The 23,112-nt window shown below is 41.9% G+C and overlaps 1 protein-coding gene across 1 annotated transcript in view; it reads right to left on the reverse strand.

The window, feature by feature from the left end:
- Positions 1-22,615: 22,615 nt before the first annotated feature.
- Positions 22,616-23,112, reverse strand: part of LOC134279809 (circumsporozoite protein-like) — a gene marked incomplete at its 3' end in the record, with an annotated part of 1,836 nt that continues 1,339 nt past the window's right edge. Inside the window, exon 2 of the mRNA XM_062762223.1 lies at positions 22,616-22,963. Within this exon, the coding sequence (XP_062618207.1) occupies positions 22,616-22,963 (348 nt within the window). The remainder of the gene's footprint in view (positions 22,964-23,112) is intronic.

The raw sequence follows: 23,112 nt of genomic DNA on the forward strand, positions 1-23,112 counted from the left end.
GCATTCCCAGCCAAACTGGTTTTCTTAGCGCTTGAAATGCACTCACTCAGGCCTTCTCGGCAACGTCCAGGTTGTCTTGATCTGGCCTCTAAACTTGTCCAAAGGTCTTTCAAATTTATAAGACTTTTGTACATTTTCCACATGTTTAGTCCTAAATATCTCTTAGAAGGAGAACGTATTTTGCCAACTCTTTGCAGCTACCAAGAGTCCATTTTCAGGGTGTACCTAACATAAGACCTGTGTGACAATTGCATGCCATTCTCAAGAACTGGGAGGTTGAAAATGGTCAAAAATTCTCAATTTGTCAAATTTCTAAGCACAATCTGCGGTGTAAATAAGAAGCCATTTTCTCTTCCTTTTCCTGACACCTAAGGTTTTATGACTTTGACTTAGTCATGTTGTCCGTTTTCTTAGCTTTCCAACGACACCAAACTCGTCTACATCCGATAATAAATGAGAGAGTTATGAGCTTTGGAAAATTTGAGTTTTTCCTTTACTTTTACATGTATCCGTGACTTTCACTTTCCACTTTTATTTCATTTACCCTAACCCTAACCCTAACCCTAACCCTAACCCTAACCCTAACCCTAACCCCAACCCTAACCCAAACCCCAACCCAAACCCTGAGATAGCCCTAGCACTAACCCATGCACTAACCCTAACCCTAACCCTGACCCTAACCCTAACCCTAACCCTAACCCTAAACCCTAACCCTAACCCCTAACCCTAACCCTAACCCTAACCCTAACCCTAACCCTACCCCTAACCCTAACCCTAACCCCCGATAACCCTGACTTTAACCCCTGCAAACACTTACTTTTCTTTTTTTGCTCATATCTTCTGACTGACTGCTCTGATGTCAACGTTCTTGGTGTCGTTGGAAAGGTCTTGAAGAGCTCTTTACGCTCGCGTCATGATATTGTCGTTTCAGTGAGCAGAAAGTCGAATAACAAGCGATATGCTCAAAAGGCTTGCAAACGGCAGAAAATCCTTATTTCTGGACCGATTTTCAAATTCTTGGGCTTGTCAGAGAGCTCTGGACAAGGTCTATCGAATGCCGTAAAGTGTAGAAAGATCAAGCCATTTTTTGAGGCTTTTAAGAGCAAATATGGCCTAGGTGTACCCACGCGGCTTACGTAGACATCTTTCATCTCTCGCAACTTTTCTCGTTTTTGATCTTTAACAACCATCTTCAGATAGTGGACGGAACTTGCCAAGAGCTTTCCAATGACACCAAGACTTTGAAAATTGCTTGAAAATTCAGAGAGATACGGACCTTTCAATTTGGGGTCCGTTTGCCACCCCTTTGGAGCAGTTTTTGGGCATTTCAGCGAGAGAGGTTCAGGTCTGGGTATCGAGGCCTATGGAACCTTTTATGAAACAAAGAGTCCCCTTTCGTCCCAATTTTTGGACTACTGAGGACGTTGCCTTCCGGTCCTACCGGAATTACGGCACCTTTTCTTCAAATGCCTATAGGTAACACGCCCTTGGGACTAGCAGGCTGAGCTTTGGTATGTGGATTCCTTGAGGTCTTCTTCAACTTTAATGTACGAGTTTAGGGCCTCTATCTCTCACCGTTTTCGCGCTATCGCCCGGAGAAAGAACTTAGCGCGGAACGCAATTTTAACTCGTCTCCGAGCTTAACCGGTTTTTAAAGCACTTGAATAGCTCTTACTAAGACCTCCTCAGCAACGTGCAGGTTGTCGAGATCTGACCACTTTAACTTGTCCAAATCCCTGTCTCAAAGTTTTTAAGACTTTTGTACATTTTCCGCATGTTTAGTCCTTCATATCTTTAGAAGGAGAACGCAGATTGGCCAACTTTTTGCAGCTACCAAGAGTCCTTTTTAGGGTCTCTCACTGACATAAGTGGGAAGTGTCATTTGCATACCATTCTCGAGATCTGGGAGGTTGAAAATGGTGAAAAACACCTAATTTGTCAATTTCTAAACACAATCTTTGCTGTAAATAAGAGACAAACTTTCTCCCTTTTCCTGACACTTGGAGTTTATGACCCCCACTTAATCGTGTGCCTGGTTTTCTTACCTTTCCAACGACACCAAACTCGTCCCCATCCGATAATCAATGAGAAAGTTATGAGCTTCGGAAAATTCCAATTCTTCCTTTACTTTTGCATGTATCCGTGACTTTCACTTTCCACTTTCATTTCATTTGACCTAAATAGTTCATGACCTAGATAGTTCATCTTCGTTTTTAGCCCTATTCCTAACCCTAACCCCCTAACTTCAACCTTAAATAATTGTTAGGTTTAAAATAACTTAAATTTGATCAATACAAGGGAAAGAAAAGAAATACAAGGTAGCAAAATAAGTTTAATCTTTGTAAAAGAGAAATCATAACAACAGGACAGGTTTAAAACTAGTCCCGTCCTCTAATTAACTCATCACGTACAGCGTTCACAGTCTCAGTTACATCAAAGAGCGATCGCTAGCTTTGTGTATTGGATGCCATCAAAAACCGGTTTTTGAAATGCCGTCTCAACACTGAGCGCGTGCAGACTTGGACATTCACAGAAAGTCATCGGAGAGAGAAGACGTGGAAAAGGTAGGCAGAATACTTCATAGTTAGCTTAGATTTTTTTTACCTCTAATTTGATAAAGGTGGAAGACTTTAAGCAAAGGAGCAACTATTTGTATATAAGGCAATAGTTTTCTTGATACCGTACAAGTAGACGTTTTTAGCGAGGATGTAATTTATCATTACATCCTCTGCATGTTATTACACCCAAAGATTAAACTTATTTTGCTACCCTTATTTTAGGTTTCAGAAAGTCTTTCATTTTATATACATTATATAACAATATAACATAGGGGATAATTTGAACAAAGTTTTAATTTATATGCTTTAATTTCTAATTATAATGGAAATCTATATCATTTCAAACTCTATAAACTACATAAATCCGGTGTGATTTTTTCGCTATCCATTTATATTAATTTTGATTTGAAAACTATCACAATATCTCATTTCCTATATTATTAAACACAAAAACAATGTTATGATTTCCGGCTTGTATTTCACCATCACTGAAGCTGCAAGGTTAGAAATTCTTGACATAATCTTGTTCTCTGTATTCTTAGCTTTAAAATGACACCAAACTTGTTTAAATCGAACGACAAATAAAAAAGTTATGGGCTAAAGAAAATTCCATTATATCCTCTAAATAACTAACCCTCTACAACTTTCACTTTCCACTTTCATTTTGTTTGACCTCACATGACCCGGCATGACCTATAACCCGGCATCTTCGCTTTTAGCCCTATCCCTACTCCAAAAACCCTAACCCTAACCCCAATCTCTTAATTCCCGTTGACCTACTTGATCACTTAAATCCGTGATCATTTTCGCTTTTATCCCTATACCCTATGCTTTAACCCTAACCCTAACCCTAACCTAACCCTAACCCTAACCCTAACCCTAACCCTAACCCTAACCCTAACCCTAACCCTAACCCAAACCCTAACCCTAACCCTAACCCTAACCCTAACCCTAACCCTAACCCTAACCCTAACCCTAACCCTAACCCTAACCCTAACCCTAACCCTAACCCTAACCCTAACCCTAACCCTAACCCTAACCCTTAACCCTAACCCTAACCCTAACCCTAACCCCCACTAAGCCTAACCCTCGTTAACCCTAACCCTAACCCCCACTAACCCTAACCCCCGGTAACCCTGACTTTAACCCCTGCAAACACTTTTTTTCTTTTTTAGCTCATATCTTTTCAATGACTGCTCTGATGTCAACGTTCTTGGTGTCGTTGGAAAGGTCTTGAAGAGCTCTTTACGCTCGCGTCATGATATTGTCGTTTCAGTGAGCAGAAAGTCGAATAACAAGCGATATGCTCAAAAGGCTTGCAAACGGCAGAAAATCTTTATTTCATGACGGATTTTCAAATTCTTGGGCTTGTCAGAGAGCTCTTGACAAGGTCTATCGAATGCCGTAAAGTGTAGAAAGATCAAGCCATTTTTTGAGGCTTTTAAGAGCAAATATGGCCTAGGTGTACCTTCAAAGGCTATTACAACTCGCACAGAGTTCATCTCTCTGCACCTTTTCTTTTTTGCTTTAATAAACTTCGGACAAGTTGGACGGAACTTGCCAAGAGCTTTCCAATACCAAGACTTTGAAAATTGCTTGAAAATTCAGAGAGATACGGACCTCAGCCAATTTTGTGTCCATTTGGACCCCTTTGGAGCACTTTTGGGCATTTCAGCGAGAGAGAGAAAGGGCTTATATCGAGCCTATGGACCTTTTATAAACAGAAAAGTCCCTTTCGTCCCAATTTTTCGACTACTGAGCAACGTTGCCTTCCGGTCCATCCGGAGTTAGTGCACCTTTTCTTCAAATGCCTATAGGAACACGCCCTTGGACTAGCAGGCTGAGCTTTGGTATGTACAGAATCCTTGAACTTCAACTTTAATGTACGACATTTAGGGCTCTATCTCTCACCGTTTAAGTTATCGCCCTAATTCCCAGCTTAACCTAAGCACTTGAAAAGCTCTTACTAAGCCCTCCTCAGCAACGTCCAGGTTGTCTGATCTGACCACTTAAACTTGTCCAAATCCCTTTCAAAGTTTTTAAGACTTTTGTACATTTTCCGCATGTTTAGTCCTTCATATCTTTAGAAGGAGAACCATTTTGGCCAACTTTTGCAGCTACCAAGAGTCCTTTTTAGGGTCTCTCACTGACATAAGACCTGGGAAGTGTCAATTGCATACCATTCTCGAGATCTGGGAGGTTGAAAATGGTGAAAAACTCAATTTGTCAATTTCTAAACACAATCTTTGGTGTAAATAAGAAGACAATTTTTCTCCTTTTCCTGACACCTTGGGTTTTATGACTTTGACTTCATCGTGTGCCTGGTTTTCTTACCTTTCCAACGACACCAAACTCGTCCCATCCGATAATAAATGAGAGAGTTATGAGCTTTGGAAAATGACCAATTCTTCCTTTACTTTTGCATGTATCCGTGACTTTCACTTTCCACTTTCATTTCATTTGACCTAAATAGTTCATGACCTAGATAGTTCATCTTCGTTTTTAGCCCTATTCCTAACCCTAACCCTAACCCTAACTTCTACCTTAAATAATTGTTAGGTTTAAAATAACTTAAATTTGATCAATATAAGGGAAAGAAAAGAAATACAAGGTAGCATGAAACCTAAGTTCTTAACCCTAAAGAGAAATCATAACAACAGGACAGGTTTAAAACTAGTCCCTCCTCTAATTAACTCATCACCCTAACCCTCAACCCAAAACCCGACCGCTAGCTTTAACCCTGGACCCTAACCGGTTTTAACCCCCCAACCCTAACCCTAACATTCACCCACCCTAGACCCCCTGGAAAAGGTAACCCTAACCCTAACCTAATTTTTTTTAACCCTAACCCCCACTAACCCTAACCCCCGATAACCCTGACTTTAACCCCTGCAAACACTTACTTTTCTTTTTTTGCTCATATCTTCTGACTGACTGCTCTGATGTCAACGTTCTTGGTGTCGTTGGAAAGGTCTTGAAGAGCTCTTTACGCTCGCGTCATGATATTGTCGTTTCAGTGAGCAGAAAGTCGAATAACAAGCGATATGCTCAAAAGGCTTGCAAACGGCAGAAAATCCTTATTTCTGGACCGATTTTCAAATTCTTGGGCTTGTCAGAGAGCTCTGGACAAGGTCTATCGAATGCCGTAAAGTGTAGAAAGATCAAGCCATTTTTTGAGGCTTTTAAGAGCAAATATGGCCTAGGTGTACCCACGCGGCTTACGTAGACATCTTTCATCTCTCGCAACTTTTCTCGTTTTTGATCTTTAACAACCATCTTCAGATAGTGGACGGAACTTGCCAAGAGCTTTCCAATGACACCAAGACTTTGAAAATTGCTTGAAAATTCAGAGAGATAGGGACCTTTCAATTTGGGGTCCGTTTGCCACCCCTTTGGAGCAGTTTTTGGGCATTTCAGCGAGAGAGGTTCAGGTCTGGGTATCGAAGCCTATGGAATCTTTTATGAAACAAAGAGTCCCCTTTCGTCCCAATTTTTGGACTACTGAGGACGTTGCCTTCCGGTCCTACCGGAATTACGGCACCTTTTCTTCAAATGCCTATAGGTAACACGCCCTTGGGACTAGCAGGCTGAGCTTTGGTATGTGGATTCCTTGAGGTCTTCTTCAACTTTAATGTACGAGTTTAGGGCCTCTATCTCTCACCGTTTTCGCGCTATCGCCCGGAGAAAGAACTTAGCGCGGAACGCAATTTTAACTCGTCTCCGAGCTTAACCGGTTTTTAAAGCACTTGAATAGCTCTTACTAAGACCTCCTCAGCAACGTGCAGGTTGTCGAGATCTGACCACTTTAACTTGTCCAAATCCCTGTCTCAAAGTTTTTAAGACTTTTGTACATTTTCCGCATGTTTAGTCCTTCATATCTTTAGAAGGAGAACGCAGATTGGCCAACTTTTTGCAGCTACCAAGAGTCCTTTTTAGGGTCTCTCACTGACATAAGTGGGAAGTGTCATTTGCATACCATTCTCGAGATCTGGGAGGTTGAAAATGGTGAAAAACACCTAATTTGTCAATTTCTAAACACAATCTTTGCTGTAAATAAGAGACAAACTTTCTCCCTTTTCCTGACACTTGGAGTTTATGACCCCCACTTAATCGTGTGCCTGGTTTTCTTACCTTTCCAACGACACCAAACTCGTCCCCATCCGATAATCAATGAGAAAGTTATGAGCTTCGGAAAATTCCAATTCTTCCTTTACTTTTGCATGTATCCGTGACTTTCACTTTCCACTTTCATTTCATTTGACCTAAATAGTTCATGACCTAGATAGTTCATCTTCGTTTTTAGCCCTATTCCTAACCCTAACCCTAACCCTAACTTCAACCTTAAATAATTGTTAGGTTTAAAATAACTTAAATTTGATCAATACAAGGGAAAGAAAAGAAATACAAGGTAGCAAAATAAGTTTAATCTTTGTAAAAGAGAAATCATAACAACAGGACAGGTTTAAAACTAGTCCCGTCCTCTAATTAACTCATCACGTACAGCGTTCACAGTCTCAGTTACATCAAAGAGCGATCGCTAGCTTTGTGTATTGGATGCCATCAAAAACCGGTTTTTGAAATGCCGTCTCAACACTGAGCGCGTGCAGACTTGGACATTCACAGAAAGTCATCGGAGAGAGAAGACGTGGAAAAGGTAGGCAGAATACTTCATAGTTAGCTTAGATTTTTTTTAACCTCTAATTTGATAAAGGTGGAAGACTTTAAGCAAAGGAGCAACTATTTGTATATAAGGCAATAGTTTTCTTGATACCGTACAAGTAGACGTTTTTAGCGAGGATGTAATTTATCATTACATCCTCTGCATGTTATTACACCCAAAGATTAAACTTATTTTGCTACCCTTATTTTAGGTTTCAGAAAGTCTTTCATTTTATATACAATATATAACAATATAACATAGGGGATAATTTGAACAAAGTTTTAATTTATATGCTTTAATTTCTAATTATAATGGAAATCTATATCATTTCAAACTCTATAAACTACATAAATCCGGTGTGATTTTTTCGCTATCCATTTATATTAATTTTGATTTGAAAACTATCACAATATCTCATTTCCTATATTATTAAACACAAAAACAATGTTATGATTTCCGGCTTGTATTTCACCATCACTGAAGCTGCAAGGTTAAAAATATTCTTGACATAATCTTGTTCTCTGTATTCTTAGCTTTAAAATGACACCCAAACAAATAAAAAAGTTATTAAAGAAAATTCCATTATATCCTCTAAATGACTAACCCTCTACAACTTTCACTTTCCACTTTCATTTTGTTTGACCTCACATGACCCGGCATGACCTATAAATCTTCGCTTTTAGCCCTATCCCTCCAAATTTCCTAACCCTAACCCTAACCCTAATCCAATCTCTTAATTCCCGTTGACCTAAAAAATCATTTTCGCTTTTATCCCTATACTTTTGGTACTAAAGAAAACCCACCCTAACCCTAACCCTAACATAACCCTAACCCTAACCCTAACCCTAACCCTACCCTACCCTAACCCCTTAACCCTTAACCCTTAACCCTTACCCTAACCCTAACCCTTAACCCTAACCCTAACCCTAACCCTAACCCTTAACCCTGCCTGGTTTTCCCTAACCCTAATTAACCCTAACCCCAACACTAACCCTAACTCTAACCCTAACCCCTAACCCTAAAAGTTAACCCTAAATTAACCCCTGTTAACCCTGACTTTAACCCCTGCAAACACTTCTCATATCTTTTCAATGACTGCTGACCATAATGAAGAGCTCTTTACGCTGCGTCATCATATTTCGTTTTAGTGAGCAGAAAGTTGAATAACAAGCGATATTCTCAAAAGGCTTGAAAACGGCAGAAAATCTTTATTTCATGACGGATTTTCAAATTCTTGGGCTTGTCAGAGAGCTCTTGACAAGGTCTATCGAATGCCTAAAGTGTAGAAAGCAATACAAGCCAAATTTTGAGGCTAAGCAAATAAAGATGTAAACCCACGGCTTCAAAGACATCTATTTTCAACTCGCAACTTTTCTCTTTTTAACCTAACCCTTCTACAAGTTGATAAACTTGGCAAGAGCTTTCCAGTGACACCAAGATTTGAAAATTGCTTGAAACCTCAAAAACGGACTCACAATTTTGTGTCCATTTGAGCCCCTTTGGAGCAACCCGGTTTCAGACGAGAGAGAAAGGGCTTAGGAATTTAGGCCTATGAAGACTTTTATAAAGAAAACCCTTAACCTCCCAATTTTTGGAACCGGAGTTAGGCAAATTTTCTTCAAATGCCATAGGTAACACGCCCTTGGGAGCTAGCGAGGCTGAGCTTTGGTGTACATTTTTTTTTCCTTGAACTTCTACTCAACTTTATGAAATACGACATTTAGGGCTGATCTCTCACCGTTTACGCGTTATAAGCCCCCTACACCCTAACTGCATTCCCAGCCAAACTGGTTTTCTTAACTCTTACCAGACCTTCTCAGCAAACAGGTTGTCTTATTGACCCTAAATCTGTCCAAATCTTTCAAATTTATAAGACTTTTGTACAATTTAACATGTTTAGTCCTAAATATCTTTAGAGAGAAAGTATTTTGGAAAATTTGCCAAACCCTAATTAACATAAGACCCCTGAACCATACCATAACTATAGAACTGGGAGGTTGAAAATGGTCAGAAATTCTCAATTTGTCAAAATCTAAACACAATCTTTGCGGTGTAAATAAGAAACCCTAAGGTTTTATGACCTTTGACTTAATCATGTTGGTTTTCTTAGCTTTCCAACGACACCAAACTCGTCTACATCCGATAATAAATGAGAGAGTTATGAGCTTTGGAAAATTTGAGTTTTTCCTTTACTTTTACATGTATCCGTGACTTTCACTTTCCACTTTTATTTCATTTGACCTAGATAGTTCATGACCTAGATAGTTCATCTTCGCTTTTAGCCCTAACCCTAACCCTAACCCTAACCCTAACCCTAACCCTAACCCTAACCCCCTAACCCTAACCCTAACCCTAACCCTAACCCTAACCCTAACCCTAACCCTAACCCTGACCCTGACCCTATAGTTAACCCTACCCTAACCCTAACCCTAACCCTAACCCTAACCCTAACCCTAACCCTAACCCTAACCCTAACCCTAACCCTAACCCTAAACCTAACCCTAACCCTATCCCTAACCCTAACCCTAACCTAACCTGACCCTCACCCCCACTAACCCTAACCCTAACCCCCATTAACCCTAACCCCCACTAACCCTAACCCCCGTTAACCCTAACCCCCACTAACCCTAACCCCCGATAACCCTGACTTTAACCCCTGCAAACACTTACTTTTCTTTTTTTTCTCATATCTTCTGACTGACTGCTCTGATGTCAACGTTCTTGGTGTCGTTGGAAAGGTCTTGAAGAGCTCTTTACGCTCGCGTCATGATATTGTCGTTTCAGTGAGCAGAAAGTCGAATAACAAGCGATATGCTCAAAAGGCTTGCAAACGGCAGAAAATCCTTATTTCTGGACCGATTTTCAAATTCTTGGGCTTGTCAGAGAGCTCTGGACAAGGTCTATCGAATGCCGTAAAGTGTAGAAAGATCAAGCCATTTTTTGAGGCTTTTAAGAGCAAATATGGCCTAGGTGTACCCACGCGGCTTACGTAGACATCTTTCATCTCTCGCAACTTTTCTCGTTTTTGATCTTTAACAACCATCTTCGGACGTTGGACGGAACTTGCCAAGAGCTTTCCAATGACACCAAGACTTTGAAAATTGCTTGAAAATTCAGAGAGATACGGACCTTTCAATTTGGGGTCCGTTTGCTACCCCTTTGGAGCAGTTTTTGGGCATTTCAGCGAGAGAGGTTCAGGTCTGGGTATCGAAGCCTACGGCACCTTTTATGAAACAAAGAGTCCCCTTTCGTCCCAATTTTTGGACTACTGAGGACGTTGCCTTCCGGTCCTACCGGAATTACGGCACCTTTTCTTCAAATGCCTATAGGTAACACGCCCTTGGGACTAGCAGGCTGAGCTTTGGTATGTGGATTCCTTGAGGTCTTCTTCAACTTTAATGTACGAGTTTAGCGCCTCTATCTCTCACCGTTTTCGCGCTATCGCCCGGAGAAAGAACTTAGCGCGGAACGCAATTTTAACTCGTCTCCGAGCTTAACCGGTTTTTAAAGCACTTGAATAGCTCTTACTAAGACCGCTATCAGCAACGTGCAGGGTGTCGAGATCTGACCACTTTAACTTGTCCAAATCCCTGTCTCAAAGTTTTTAAGACTTTTGTACATTTTCCGCATGTGTAGTCCTTCATATCTTTAGAAGGAGAACGCAGATTGGCCAACTTTTTGCAGCTACCAAGAGTCCTTTTTAGGGTCTCTCACTGACATAAGTGGGAAGTGTCATTTGCATACCATTCTCGAGATCTGGGAGGTTGAAAATGGTGAAAAACACCTAATTTGTCAATTTCTAAACACAATCTTTGCTGTAAATAAGAGACAAACTTTCTCCCTTTTCCTGACACTTGGAGTTTATGACCCCCACTTAATCGTGTGCCTGGTTTTCTTAACTTTCCAACGACACCAAACTCGTCCCCATCCGATAATCAATGAGAAAGTTATGAGCTTAAGAATATTCCAATTCTTCCTTTACTTTTGCATGTATCCGTGACTTTCACTTTCCACTTTCATTTCAGTTGACCTAAATAGTTCATGACCTAGATAGTTCATCTTCGTTTTTAGCCCTATTCCTAACCCTAACCCTAATCCTAACTTCAACCTTAAATAATTGTTAGGTTTAAAATAACTTAAATTTGATCAATACAAGGGAAAGAAAAGAAATACAAGGTAGCAAAATAAGTTTAATCTTTGTAAAAGAGAAATCATAACAACAGGACAGGTTTAAAACTAGTCCCGTCCTCTAATTAACTCATCACGTACAGTGTTCACAGTCTCAGTTACATCAAAGAGCGACCGCTAGCTTTGTGTATTGGATGCCATCAAAAACCGGTTTTTGAAATGCCGTCTCAACACCGAGCGCGTGCAGACTTGGACATTCACAGAAAGTCATCGGAGAGAGAAGACGTGGAAAAGGTAGGCAGAATACTTCATAGTTAGCTTAGATTTTTTTTAACCTCTAATTTGATAAAGGTGGAAGACTTTAAGCAAAGGAGCAACTATTTGTATATAAGGCAATAGTTTTCTTGATACCGTACAAGTAGACGTTTTTAGCGAGGATGTAATTTATCATTACATCCTCTGCATGTTATTACACCCAAAGATTAAACTTATTTTGCTACCCTTATTTTAGGTTTCAGAAAGTCTTTCATTTTATATACAATATATAACAATATAACATAGGGGATAATTTGAACAAAGTTTTAATTAATATGCTTTAATTTCTAATTATAATGGAAATCTATCTCATTTCAAACTCTATAAACTACATAAATCCGGTGTGATTTTTTCGCTATCCATTTATATTAATTTTGATTTGAAAACTATCACAATATCTCATTTCCTATATTATTAAACACAAAAACAATGTAATGATTTCCGGCTTGTATTTCACCATCACTGAAGCTGCAAGGTTAGAAATTCTTGACATAATCTTGTTCTCTGTATTCTCAGCTTTAAAATGACACCAAACTTGTTTAAATCGAACGACAAATAAAAAAGTTATGGGCTAAAGAAAATTCCATTATATCCTCTAAATAACTAACCCTCTACAACTTTCACTTTCCACTTTCATTTTGTTTGACCTCACATGACCCGGCATGACCTATAACCCGGCATCTTCGCTTTTAGCCCTATCCCTACTCCAAACCCTAACCCTAACCCTAACCCCAATCTCTTAACCCTAACCCGAACCCTGACCTAACCCTAACCCTAACTTGATCACTAAATCCGTGATCAACCCTTTTATCCCTATACCCTATGCTTTAACCCTAACCCCAATTAACCCTAACCCCTATTAACCCTAACCCTAACCCCCACTAACCCTAACCCTAACCCATTAACCCTAACCCTAACCCCCACTAACCCTTACCCTAACCCTGACCCTAACCCTAACCCTGACCCTAACTCTAACCCTAACCCTAACCCTAACCCTAACCCCAACACTAACCCTAACCCTAACCCCTTAACCCTGACTTTAACTGACTGCTCCGATGTCAACGTTCTTGGTGTCGTTGGAAAGGTCTTGAAAAGCTCTTTACCTATAACCGGCTCAAAAGGCTTTTTAATCCATGACGGATTTTAAGTTCCCAGAGACTCTTGACAGGTCTATCCGTAAAGTGTAGAAAACCCATTTTTTAAACCCTAACCCCAATCTCTTAATTCTTGACCTAACAACCACTTAAATCCGTGATAGAATGCCAAGACCTTTGACACCAAGACTTTGAAAATTGCTGAAAACTGAGGAAGACTGACCTTTCAATTTGGGGTCCGTTTGCCACCCCTTTGGAGCAGTTTTTGGGTTTTCAAGAGAGAGGTTCAGGTCTTTTGTATATGAGACTTGGAACCTACCCTATAAACTTTAACCGGTAACCCTAACCCTTTAACCCTAACCCTGAACCCTAGGTCCTCAACCCTAACCCATTTACACTAACCCTTAACACCGTTTTCGCGTTATAACCCTAACCCTAACCCTAACCCAAACCCTTAACCCTAACCCTAACCCTAACCCTAACCCTAACCCTAACCCTAACCCTAACCCTAACCCTAACCCTAACCCTAACCCTAACCCTAACCCTAACCCTAACCCTAACCCTAACCCTGAGGTTGAAAATGGTGAAATTCCAATTTGTCAATTTCTAACCCTCCTTTTCCCTAACCCTAACCCTCCAACTAACCCTGACCCTTACCCTAACCCTAACCCTAACCCTAACCCTAACCCTAACCCTAACCCTAACCCTAACCCTAACCCTAACCCTAACCCTAACCCTAACCCTAACGCTAACCCTAACCCTAACCCTAACCCTAACCCTAACCCTAACCCTAACCCCTAACCCTAACCCTAACCCTGACCCTAACCCTGACCCTAACCCTAACCCTAACCCTAACCCTAACCCTAACCCTAACCCTGACCCTAACCCTAACCCTAACCCTAACCCTGACCCTAACCCTAACCCTAACCCTAGCCCCCATTAACCCTAACCCCCACTAACCCTAACCCCCGTTAACCCTAACCCCCACTAACCCTAACCCCCGATAACCCTGACTTTAACCCCTGCAAACACTTACTTTTCTTTTTTTTCTCATATCTTCTGACTGACTGCTCTGATGTCAACGTTCTTGGTGTCGTTGGAAAGGTCTTGAAGAGCTCTTTACGCTCGCGTCATGATATTGTCGTTTCAGTGAGCAGAAAGTCGAATAACAAGCGATATGCTCAAAAGGCTTGCAAACGGCAGAAAATCCTTATTTCTGGACCGATTTTCAAATTCTTGGGCTTGTCAGAGAGCTCTGGACAAGGTCTATCGAATGCCGTAAAGTGTAGAAAGATCAAGCCATTTTTTGAGGCTTTTAAGAGCAAATATGGCCTAGGTGTACCCACGCGGCTTACGTAGACATCTTTCATCTCTCGCAACTTTTCTCGTTTTTGATCTCTAACAACCATCTTCGGACGTTGGACGGAACTTGCCAAGAGCTTTCCAATGACACCAAGACTTTGAAAATTGCTTGAAAATTCAGAGAGATACGGACCTTTCAATTTGGGGTCCGTTTGCTACCCCTTTGGAGCAGTTTTTGGGCATTTCAGCGAGAGAGGTTCAGGTCTGGGTATCGAAGCCTACGGCACCTTTTATGAAACAAAGAGTCCCCTTTCGTCCCAATTTTTGGACTACTGAGGACGTTGCCTTCCGGTCCTACCGGAATTACGGCACCTTTTCTTCAAATGCCTATAGGTAACACGCCCTTGGGACTAGCAGGCTGAGCTTTGGTATGTGGATTCCTTGAGGTCTTCTTCAACTTTAATGTACGAGTTTAGCGCCTCTATCTCTCACCGTTTTCGCGCTATCGCCCGGAGAAAGAACTTAGCGCGGAACGCAATTTTAACTCGTCTCCGAGCTTAACCGGTTTTTAAAGCACTTGAATAGCTCTTACTAAGACCTCCTCAGCAACGTGCAGGGTGTCGAGATCTGACCACTTTAACTTGTCCAAATCCCTGTCTCAAAGTTTTTAAGACTTTTGTACATTTTCCGCATGTGTAGTCCTTCATATCTTTAGAAGGAGAACGCAGATTGGCCAACTTTGTGCAGCTACCAAGAGTCCTTTTTAGGGTCTCTCACTGACATAAGTGGGAAGTGTCATTTGCATACCATTCTCGAGATCTGGGAGGTTGAAAATGGTGAAAAACACCTAATTTGTCAATTTCTAAACACAATCTTTGCTGTAAATAAGAGACAAACTTCCTCCCTTTTCCTGACACTCGGAGTTTATGACCCCCACTTAATCGTGTGCCTGGTTTTCTTAACTTTCCAACGACACCAAACTCGTCCCCATCCGATAATCAATGAGAAAGTTATGAGCTTAAGAATATTCCAATTCTTCCTTTACTTTTGCATGTATCCGTGACTTTCACTTTCCACTTTCATTTCAGTTGACCTAAATAGTTCATGACCTAGATAGTTCATCTTCGTTTTTAGCCCTATTCCTAACCCTAACCCTAATCCTAACTTCAACCTTAAATAATTGTTAGGTTTAAAATAACTTAAATTTGATCAATACAAGGGAAAGAAAAGAAATACAAGGTAGCAAAATAAGTTTAATCTTTGTAAAAGAGAAATCATAACAACAGGACAGGTTTAAAACTAGTCCCGTCCTCTAATTAACTCATCACGTACAGTGTTCACAGTCTCAGTTACATCAAAGAGCGACCGCTAGCTTTGTGTATTGGATGCCATCAAAAACCGGTTTTTGAAATGCCGTCTCAACACCGAGCGCGTGCAGACTTGGACATTCACAGAAAGTCATCGGAGAGAGAAGACGTGGAAAAGGTAGGCAGAATACTTCATAGTTAGCTTAGATTTTTTTTAACCTCTAATTTGATAAAGGTGGAAGACTTTAAGCAAAGGAGCAACTATTTGTATATAAGGCAATAGTTTTCTTGATACCGTACAAGTAGACGTTTTTAGCGAGGATGTAATTTATCATTACATCCTCTGCATGTTATTACACCCAAAGATTAAACTTATTTTGCTACCCTTATTTTAGGTTTCAGAAAGTCTTTCATTTTATATACAATATATAACAATATAACATAGGGGATAATTTGAACAAAGTTTTAATTAATATGCTTTAATTTCTAATTATAATGGAAATCTATCTCATTTCAAACTCTATAAACTACATAAATCCGGTGTGATTTTTTCGCTATCCATTTATATTAATTTTGATTTGAAAACTATCACAATATCTCATTTCCTATATTATTAAACACAAAAACAATGTAATGATTTCCGGCTTGTATTTCACCATCACTGAAGCTGCAAGGTTAGAAATTCTTGACATAATCTTGTTCTCTGTATTCTCAGCTTTAAAATGACACCAAACTTGTTTAAATCGAACGACAAGTAAAAAAGATATGGGCTAAAGAAAGTTCCATCATATCCTCTAAATAACTAACCCTCTACAACTTTCACATTCCACTTTCATTTTGTTTGACCTCACATGACCCGGCATGACCTATAACCCGGCATCTTCGCTTTTAGCCTATCCCTACTCCAAACCCTAACCCTAACCCCAATCTCTTAATTCCCGTTGACCTACTTGATCACTTAAATCCGTGATCATTTTCGCTTTTATCCCTATACCCTATGCTTTAACCCTAACCCTAACCCTAACCCAAACACTAACCCTAACCCTAACCCTAACCCTAACCCAAACCCTTAACCCTAACCCTAACCCTAACCCTAACCCTAACCCTTAACCCTAACCCTAACCCTAACCCTAACCCTGACCCTGACCCTGACCCTAACCCTTAACCCTGACCCTGACCCTGACCCTAACCCTAACCCTAACCCTAACCCTGACCCTGACCCTAACCCTAACCCTAACCCTGACCCTGACCCTAACCCTAACCCTAACCCTAACCCTAACCCTAACCCTAACCCTAAGCCCCACTAACCCTAACCCCCGTTAACCCTAACCCCCACTAACCCTAACCCCCGATAACCCTGACTTTAACCCCTGCAAACACTTACTTTTCTTTTTTTTCTCATATCTTCTGACTGACTGCTCTGATGTCAACGTTCTTGGTGTCGTTGGAAAGGTCTTGAAGAGCTCTTTACGCTCGCGTCATGATATTGTCGTTTCAGTGAGCAGAAAGTCGAATAACAAGCGATATGCTCAAAAGGCTTGCAAACGGCAGAAAATCCTTATTTCTGGACCGATTTTCAAATTCTTGGGCTTGTCAGAGAGCTCTGGACAAGGTCTATCGAATGCCGTAAAGTGTAGAAAGATCAAGCCATTTTTTGAGGCTTTTAAGAGCAAATATGGCCTAGGTGTACCCACGCGGCTTACGTAGACATCTTTCATCTCTCGCAACTTTTCTCGTTTTTGATCTCTAACAACCATCTTCGGACGTTGGACGGAACTTGCCAAGAGCTTTCCAATGACACCAAGACTTTGAAAATTGCTTGAAAATTCAGAGAGATACGGACCTTTCAATTTGGGGTCCGTTTGCTACCCCTTTGGAGCAGTTTTTGGGCATTTCAGCGAGAGAGGTTCAGGTCTGGGTATCGAAGCCTACGGCACCTTTTATGAAACAAAGAGTCCCCTTTCGTCCCAATTTTTGGACTACTGAGGACGTTGCCTTCCGGTCCTACCGGAATTACGGCACCTTTTCTTCAAATGCCTATAGGTAACACGCCCTTGGGACTAGCAGGCTGAGCTTTGGTATGTGGATTCCTTGAGGTCTTCTTCAACTTTAATGTACGAGTTTAGCGCCTCTATCTCTCACCGTTTTCGCGCTATCGCCCGGAGAAAGAACTTAGCGCGGAACGCAATTTTAACTCGTCTCCGAGCTTAACCGGTTTTTAAAGCACTTGAATAGCTCTTACTAAGACCTCCTCAGCAACGTGCAGGGTGTCGAGATCTGACCACTTTAACTTGTCCAAATCCCTGTCTCAAAGTTTTTAAGACTTTTGTACATTTTCCGCATGTGTAGTCCTTCATATCTTTAGAAGGAGAACGCAGATTGGCCAACTTTGTGCAGCTACCAAGAGTCCTTTTTAGGGTCTCTCACTGACATAAGTGGGAAGTGTCATTTGCATACCATTCTCGAGATCTGGGAGGTTGAAAATGGTGAAAAACACCTAATTTGTCAATTTCTAAACACAATCTTTGCTGTAAATAAGAGACAAACTTCCTCCCTTTTCCTGACACTCGGAGTTTATGACCCCCACTTAATCGTGTGCCTGGTTTTCTTAACTTTCCAACGACACCAAACTCGTCCCCATCCGATAATCAATGAGAAAGTTATGAGCTTAAGAATATTCCAATTCTTCCTTTACTTTTGCATGTATCCGTGACTTTCACTTTCCACTTTCATTTCAGTTGACCTAAATAGTTCATGACCTAGATAGTTCATCTTCGTTTTTAGCCCTATTCCTAACCCTAACCCTAATCCTAACTTCAACCTTAAATAATTGTTAGGTTTAAAATAACTTAAATTTGATCAATACAAGGGAAAGAAAAGAAATACAAGGTAGCAAAATAAGTTTAATCTTTGTAAAAGAGAAATCATAACAACAGGACAGGTTTAAAACTAGTCCCGTCCTCTAATTAACTCATCACGTACAGTGTTCACAGTCTCAGTTACATCAAAGAGCGACCGCTAGCTTTGTGTATTGGATGCCATCAAAAACCGGTTTTTGAAATGCCGTCTCAACACCGAGCGCGTGCAGACTTGGACATTCACAGAAAGTCATCGGAGAGAGAAGACGTGGAAAAGGTAGGCAGAATACTTCATAGTTAGCTTAGATTTTTTTTAACCTCTAATTTGATAAAGGTGGAAGACTTTAAGCAAAGGAGCAACTATTTGTATATAAGGCAATAGTTTTCTTGATACCGTACAAGTAGACGTTTTTAGCGAGGATGTAATTTATCATTACATCCTCTGCATGTTATTACACCCAAAGATTAAACTTATTTTGCTACCCTTATTTTAGGTTTCAGAAAGTCTTTCATTTTATATACAATATATAACAATATAACATAGGGGATAATTTGAACAAAGTTTTAATTAATATGCTTTAATTTCTAATTATAATGGAAATCTATCTCATTTCAAACTCTATAAACTACATAAATCCGGTGTGATTTTTTCGCTATCCATTTATATTAATTTTGATTTGAAAACTATCACAATATCTCATTTCCTATATTATTAAACACAAAAACAATGTAATGATTTCCGGCTTGTATTTCACCATCACTGAAGCTGCAAGGTTAGAAATTCTTGACATAATCTTGTTCTCTGTATTCTCAGCTTTAAAATGACACCAAACTTGTTTAAATCGAACGACAAGTAAAAAAGATATGGGCTAAAGAAAGTTCCATCATATCCTCTAAATAACTAACCCTCTACAACTTTCACATTCCACTTTCATTTTGTTTGACCTCACATGACCCGGCATGACCTATAACCCGGCATCTTCGCTTTTAGCCCTATCCCTACTCCAAACCCTAACCCTAACCCCAATCTCTTAATTCCCGTTGACCTACTTGATCACTTAAATCCGTGATCATTTTCGCTTTTATCCCTATACCCTAACCCTAACCCTAACCCTAACCCTAACCCTAACCCTAACCCTAACCCTAACCCTAACCCTAACCCTAACCCTAACCCTAACCCTAACCCTAACCCTAACCCTAACCCAAACCCTAACCCAAACCCTAACCCTAACCCTAACCCTAACCCTAACCCTAACCCTAACCCTAACCCTAACCCCTAACCCCTAACCCTAACCCTAACCCCTAACCCCTAACCCCTAACCCTAACCCTAACCCCTAACCCTAACCCTAACCCTAACCCCTAACCCTAACCCCTAACCCTAACCCTAACCCTAACCCTAACCCCTAACCCTAACCCTAACCCTAACCCTAACCCTAACCCTAACCCTAACCCTGACACCAAACTTGTTTAAATCGAACGACAAGTAAAAAAGATATGGGCTAAAGAAAGTTCCATCATATCCTCTAAATAACTAACCCTCTACAACTTTCACATTCCACTTTCATTTTGTTTGACCTCACATGACCCGGCATGACCTATAACCCGGCATCTTCGCTTTTAGCCCTATCCCTAACCCTAACCCTAACCCTAACCCTAACCCTAACCCTAACCCTAACCCTAACCCTAACCCTAACCCTAACCCTAACCCTAACCCTGGCATTAGGGCTAGGGTTAGTGTTAAAGTATGAATTAGGGTTAGGGTTAGGGTTAGGGTTAGGGTTAGGACTGGGGTTAGCATTAGGGTTAGGGTTAGGATTATCATTAAGGCTAGGGTTAGGGTTAGCATTAGGGCTAGGGTTAGGGTTAGTGTTAGAATATGAATTAGGGTTAGGCTGTTAGGGTTAGGGCTAGGGCTACAGTAAGGACCAGGGTTAGCCTGCTAGTATTTAGTTAGGGTTAGGGTTAAGCTGTAAACGATTAGTATTACAGTTAGGCTTAGTTTGCAAGGGTAAGGATTAGCTTATGGCTTAGGGTTGGACTGCAAGAGCTAGAGTTAGTCTGCTAGGGTTAGGGTTAGATGTAAAGCCAGGGTTAGGGTCAGCCTGCTAGGGTTAGGGTTAGGGTTACAGTTAGGGTTAGGGTTAGAATATGAATGAGGGGCTAGGGCTAGGTTTTAACCGTAACCCTAACTCTAACAGGCTAACCCTAGCCCTTACCCGAGCTCTAACCCTAACCCTTGCAGCCTCTCCCTAACCCTAACCCTTACCCTAACCCTAACCCTCACACTTTCAGCCTAACCCTAATTCATATCCTAACCCTAGCCCTAACTCTTACCCGAATCTTAACCCTAACCTAACTCTAGCAGGCTAGCCCTAGCTTTAGGGTTAGCTTTCTAGGGTTAGGCTAGGGTTAGGGGTAAGGGTTAGAGTTAAACTGCAAGGGTTAGGGTTGAGTGGTGAAGGGTTAGCATTAGGGTTAGGGTTAAGCCTTCTAGGGTTAGGTTAGGGTTAGGGTTACGCTGCAAGGGTTAGGGGTTAGCATTAGGGTTAGGGTTAAGCCCTAAAAGGATAAGCATAAGGGTTAGGGTTAGGATTAAGCTGTAAGACTTAGGGTTAGGGCTAGGGTTAGGAACTCCTTTTTAGAGGAAAACAAATAAAAAAAAAGCCCCCGACACCGGTGGACCGGTGCCAGAGGCATTAAGTTATGCTAGGAAAATAACAAACAAAAAGAAAAAAGCCCCCACCACCGGCGGATCGGTGGCAGAGGCTCAATGACATAGACTAAGTCCCAAAAGAGAGAAAAAAAAGATTTAGTCCAAATTGTAAGAAAATTTTTCTCTAATTCATAATCATCTCCCCTTGGAAAAGGGCGTGGCCCTTCATTTGAACAAATTTGAATCCCCTTAACAACAACGACTACGATTTGTAATTTAATTTGTAACCTTAGGGTTAGGCATAAGGGGTGAAGGGATAGCATTAGGGTTAGCTTTAGCATAAGGGCTAGGGCTAGGGCCAGGATTAAGTGGTGAAGGGTTGGCATTAGGGTCAGGGTTGGCATTAGGGATGAGGTTCGTCTGCAGGGGCTAGGATCAGGGCTAGGGTTAGGCATGAGGGGTGTAGGGATAGCATTAGGGTTAGGGTTAGGGTTAGGGCCAGGGCTAGGATTAACCTTAAGTGGTGGAGGGTTGGCATTAGGGTCAGGGTTGGCATTAGGGATAAGGTTCGTCTGCAGGGGCTGGGGTCAGGGTTAGAGTTAGGCATAAGTGGGGTGGGGATAACATTAGGGTTAGTTTTAGGATAAGGGCTAGGGCTAGGGCCAGGGTTATGTGGTGATGGGTTGGCATTAGGGATAAGGTTTGTCTGCAGGGGCTAGGGTCGGGGCTAGCGTTAGGAATAAAAGGTGTAGGGATAGCATTAGGGTTAGGGTTAGGGTTAGGGCTAGGGCTAGGATTAGCCTTAAGTGGTGGAGGCTTGGCATTAGGGTCAGGGTTGGCATTAGGGATGAGGTTCGTCTGCAGGGGCTGGTGTCAGGGTTGGGGTTAGGCATAAGGGGTGTAGGGATTGCTTTAGGGTAAGTTTAAGGGTTAGGGCTAGGGCTAGAATTAACCTTAAGAGGTGGAGGGTTGGCATTAGGCTTTAGAGTTTAGAGTTAGAATTCAGAGTTGGCATTAGGGATAAGGGTCCTCTGCAGGGGTAGGGTTGGGGCTAGGGTAAGGCATAAGGGGTGCAGAGATAGCATCAGGGTTAGTTTTTAAGGTTAGTGCTAGGGCTAGAATTAACCTTAAGTGGTGGAGGGTTGGCATGAGGGTCAGGGTTGGCATTAGGGATGAGGTTTGTCTGCAAGGGCTGGAGTCAGGGCTAGGGCTAGGCATAAGGGCTGCAGGGATAGCATTAAGGTTAGGGTTAGGGTTAGGGCTAGGCGTAGGATGAGCCTTAAGTGGTAGAGGGTTGGCATTAGGGTCAGGGTTGGCATTAGGGATGAAGTTCGTCTGCAGGGGCTTGGGTCAGTGCTAGGGATAGGCATAAGGGGTGCAGGGATAGCATTGGGGTTAGGGTTAGGGTTAGGGCAAGGTCTAGGACTAGCCTCAAGTGGTGGAGGGGTGGCATTTGGGTCAGGGTTGGCATTAGGGATGAGGGTCCTTTGCAGGGGCTAGGGTAGGGGCTAGGGTTAGGCATAAAGGGTGTAGGGATAGGATTAGGGTAAGTTTTAAGGTTATTGCTAGGGCTAGAATTAACCATACGTGGTGGAGGGTTGGCATAAGGGTCAGGGTTGGCATTAGGGATAAGGGTCCTCTGCAGGGGCTAGGGGTGGGGCTAGGGTTAGGCATAAGGGGTTCAGGGATAGCATTAGGGTAAGTTTTAGGGTTAGGGCTAGGGCTAGAATTAAGCATACGTGGTGGAGGGTTGGCATGAAGGTCAGGGTTGGCATTAGGGACGAGGGTCCTCTGCAGGGGCTAGGGTTGGGGCTAAAGTTAGGCGTAAGGGGTGTAGGGCTAGCATTAGGGTAAGTTTTAGGGTTAGGGCTAGCGTTAGAATTAATCATGCGTGGTGGAGGGTTGGCATTAGGGTCAGGGATGGCATTAGGGATGAGGGTCACCTTAAGGGGGCTGGGGTCAGGGCTAGGACTAGGTGCAGGGGTAGCATCAGGGTTATGGTTAGGGTTAGGGCTAGGTCTGGGATAAGCCTCAAGTGGTGGAGGGGTGGCATTTGGGTCAGGGTTGGCATCAGGGATGAGGTTCGTCTGAAGGGGCTGGGGTCAGGGCTAGGACTAGGCATAAGGGGTGCAGGGGTAGCATTAGGGTTAGGGTTAGGGTTAGGGCTAGGTCTAGGATTAGCCTTAAGTGGTGGAGGGGTGGCATTTGGGTCAGGGTTGGCATTAGGGATGAGGGT

This window comes from Saccostrea cucullata, unplaced genomic scaffold, assembly GCF_032062105.1.
Source record: "Saccostrea cucullata isolate Sc308-1 unplaced genomic scaffold, CSIRO_AGI_Scuc_v1 ctg3899, whole genome shotgun sequence".
Taxonomy (NCBI): Eukaryota; Metazoa; Mollusca; class Bivalvia; order Ostreida; family Ostreidae; genus Saccostrea; species Saccostrea cuccullata.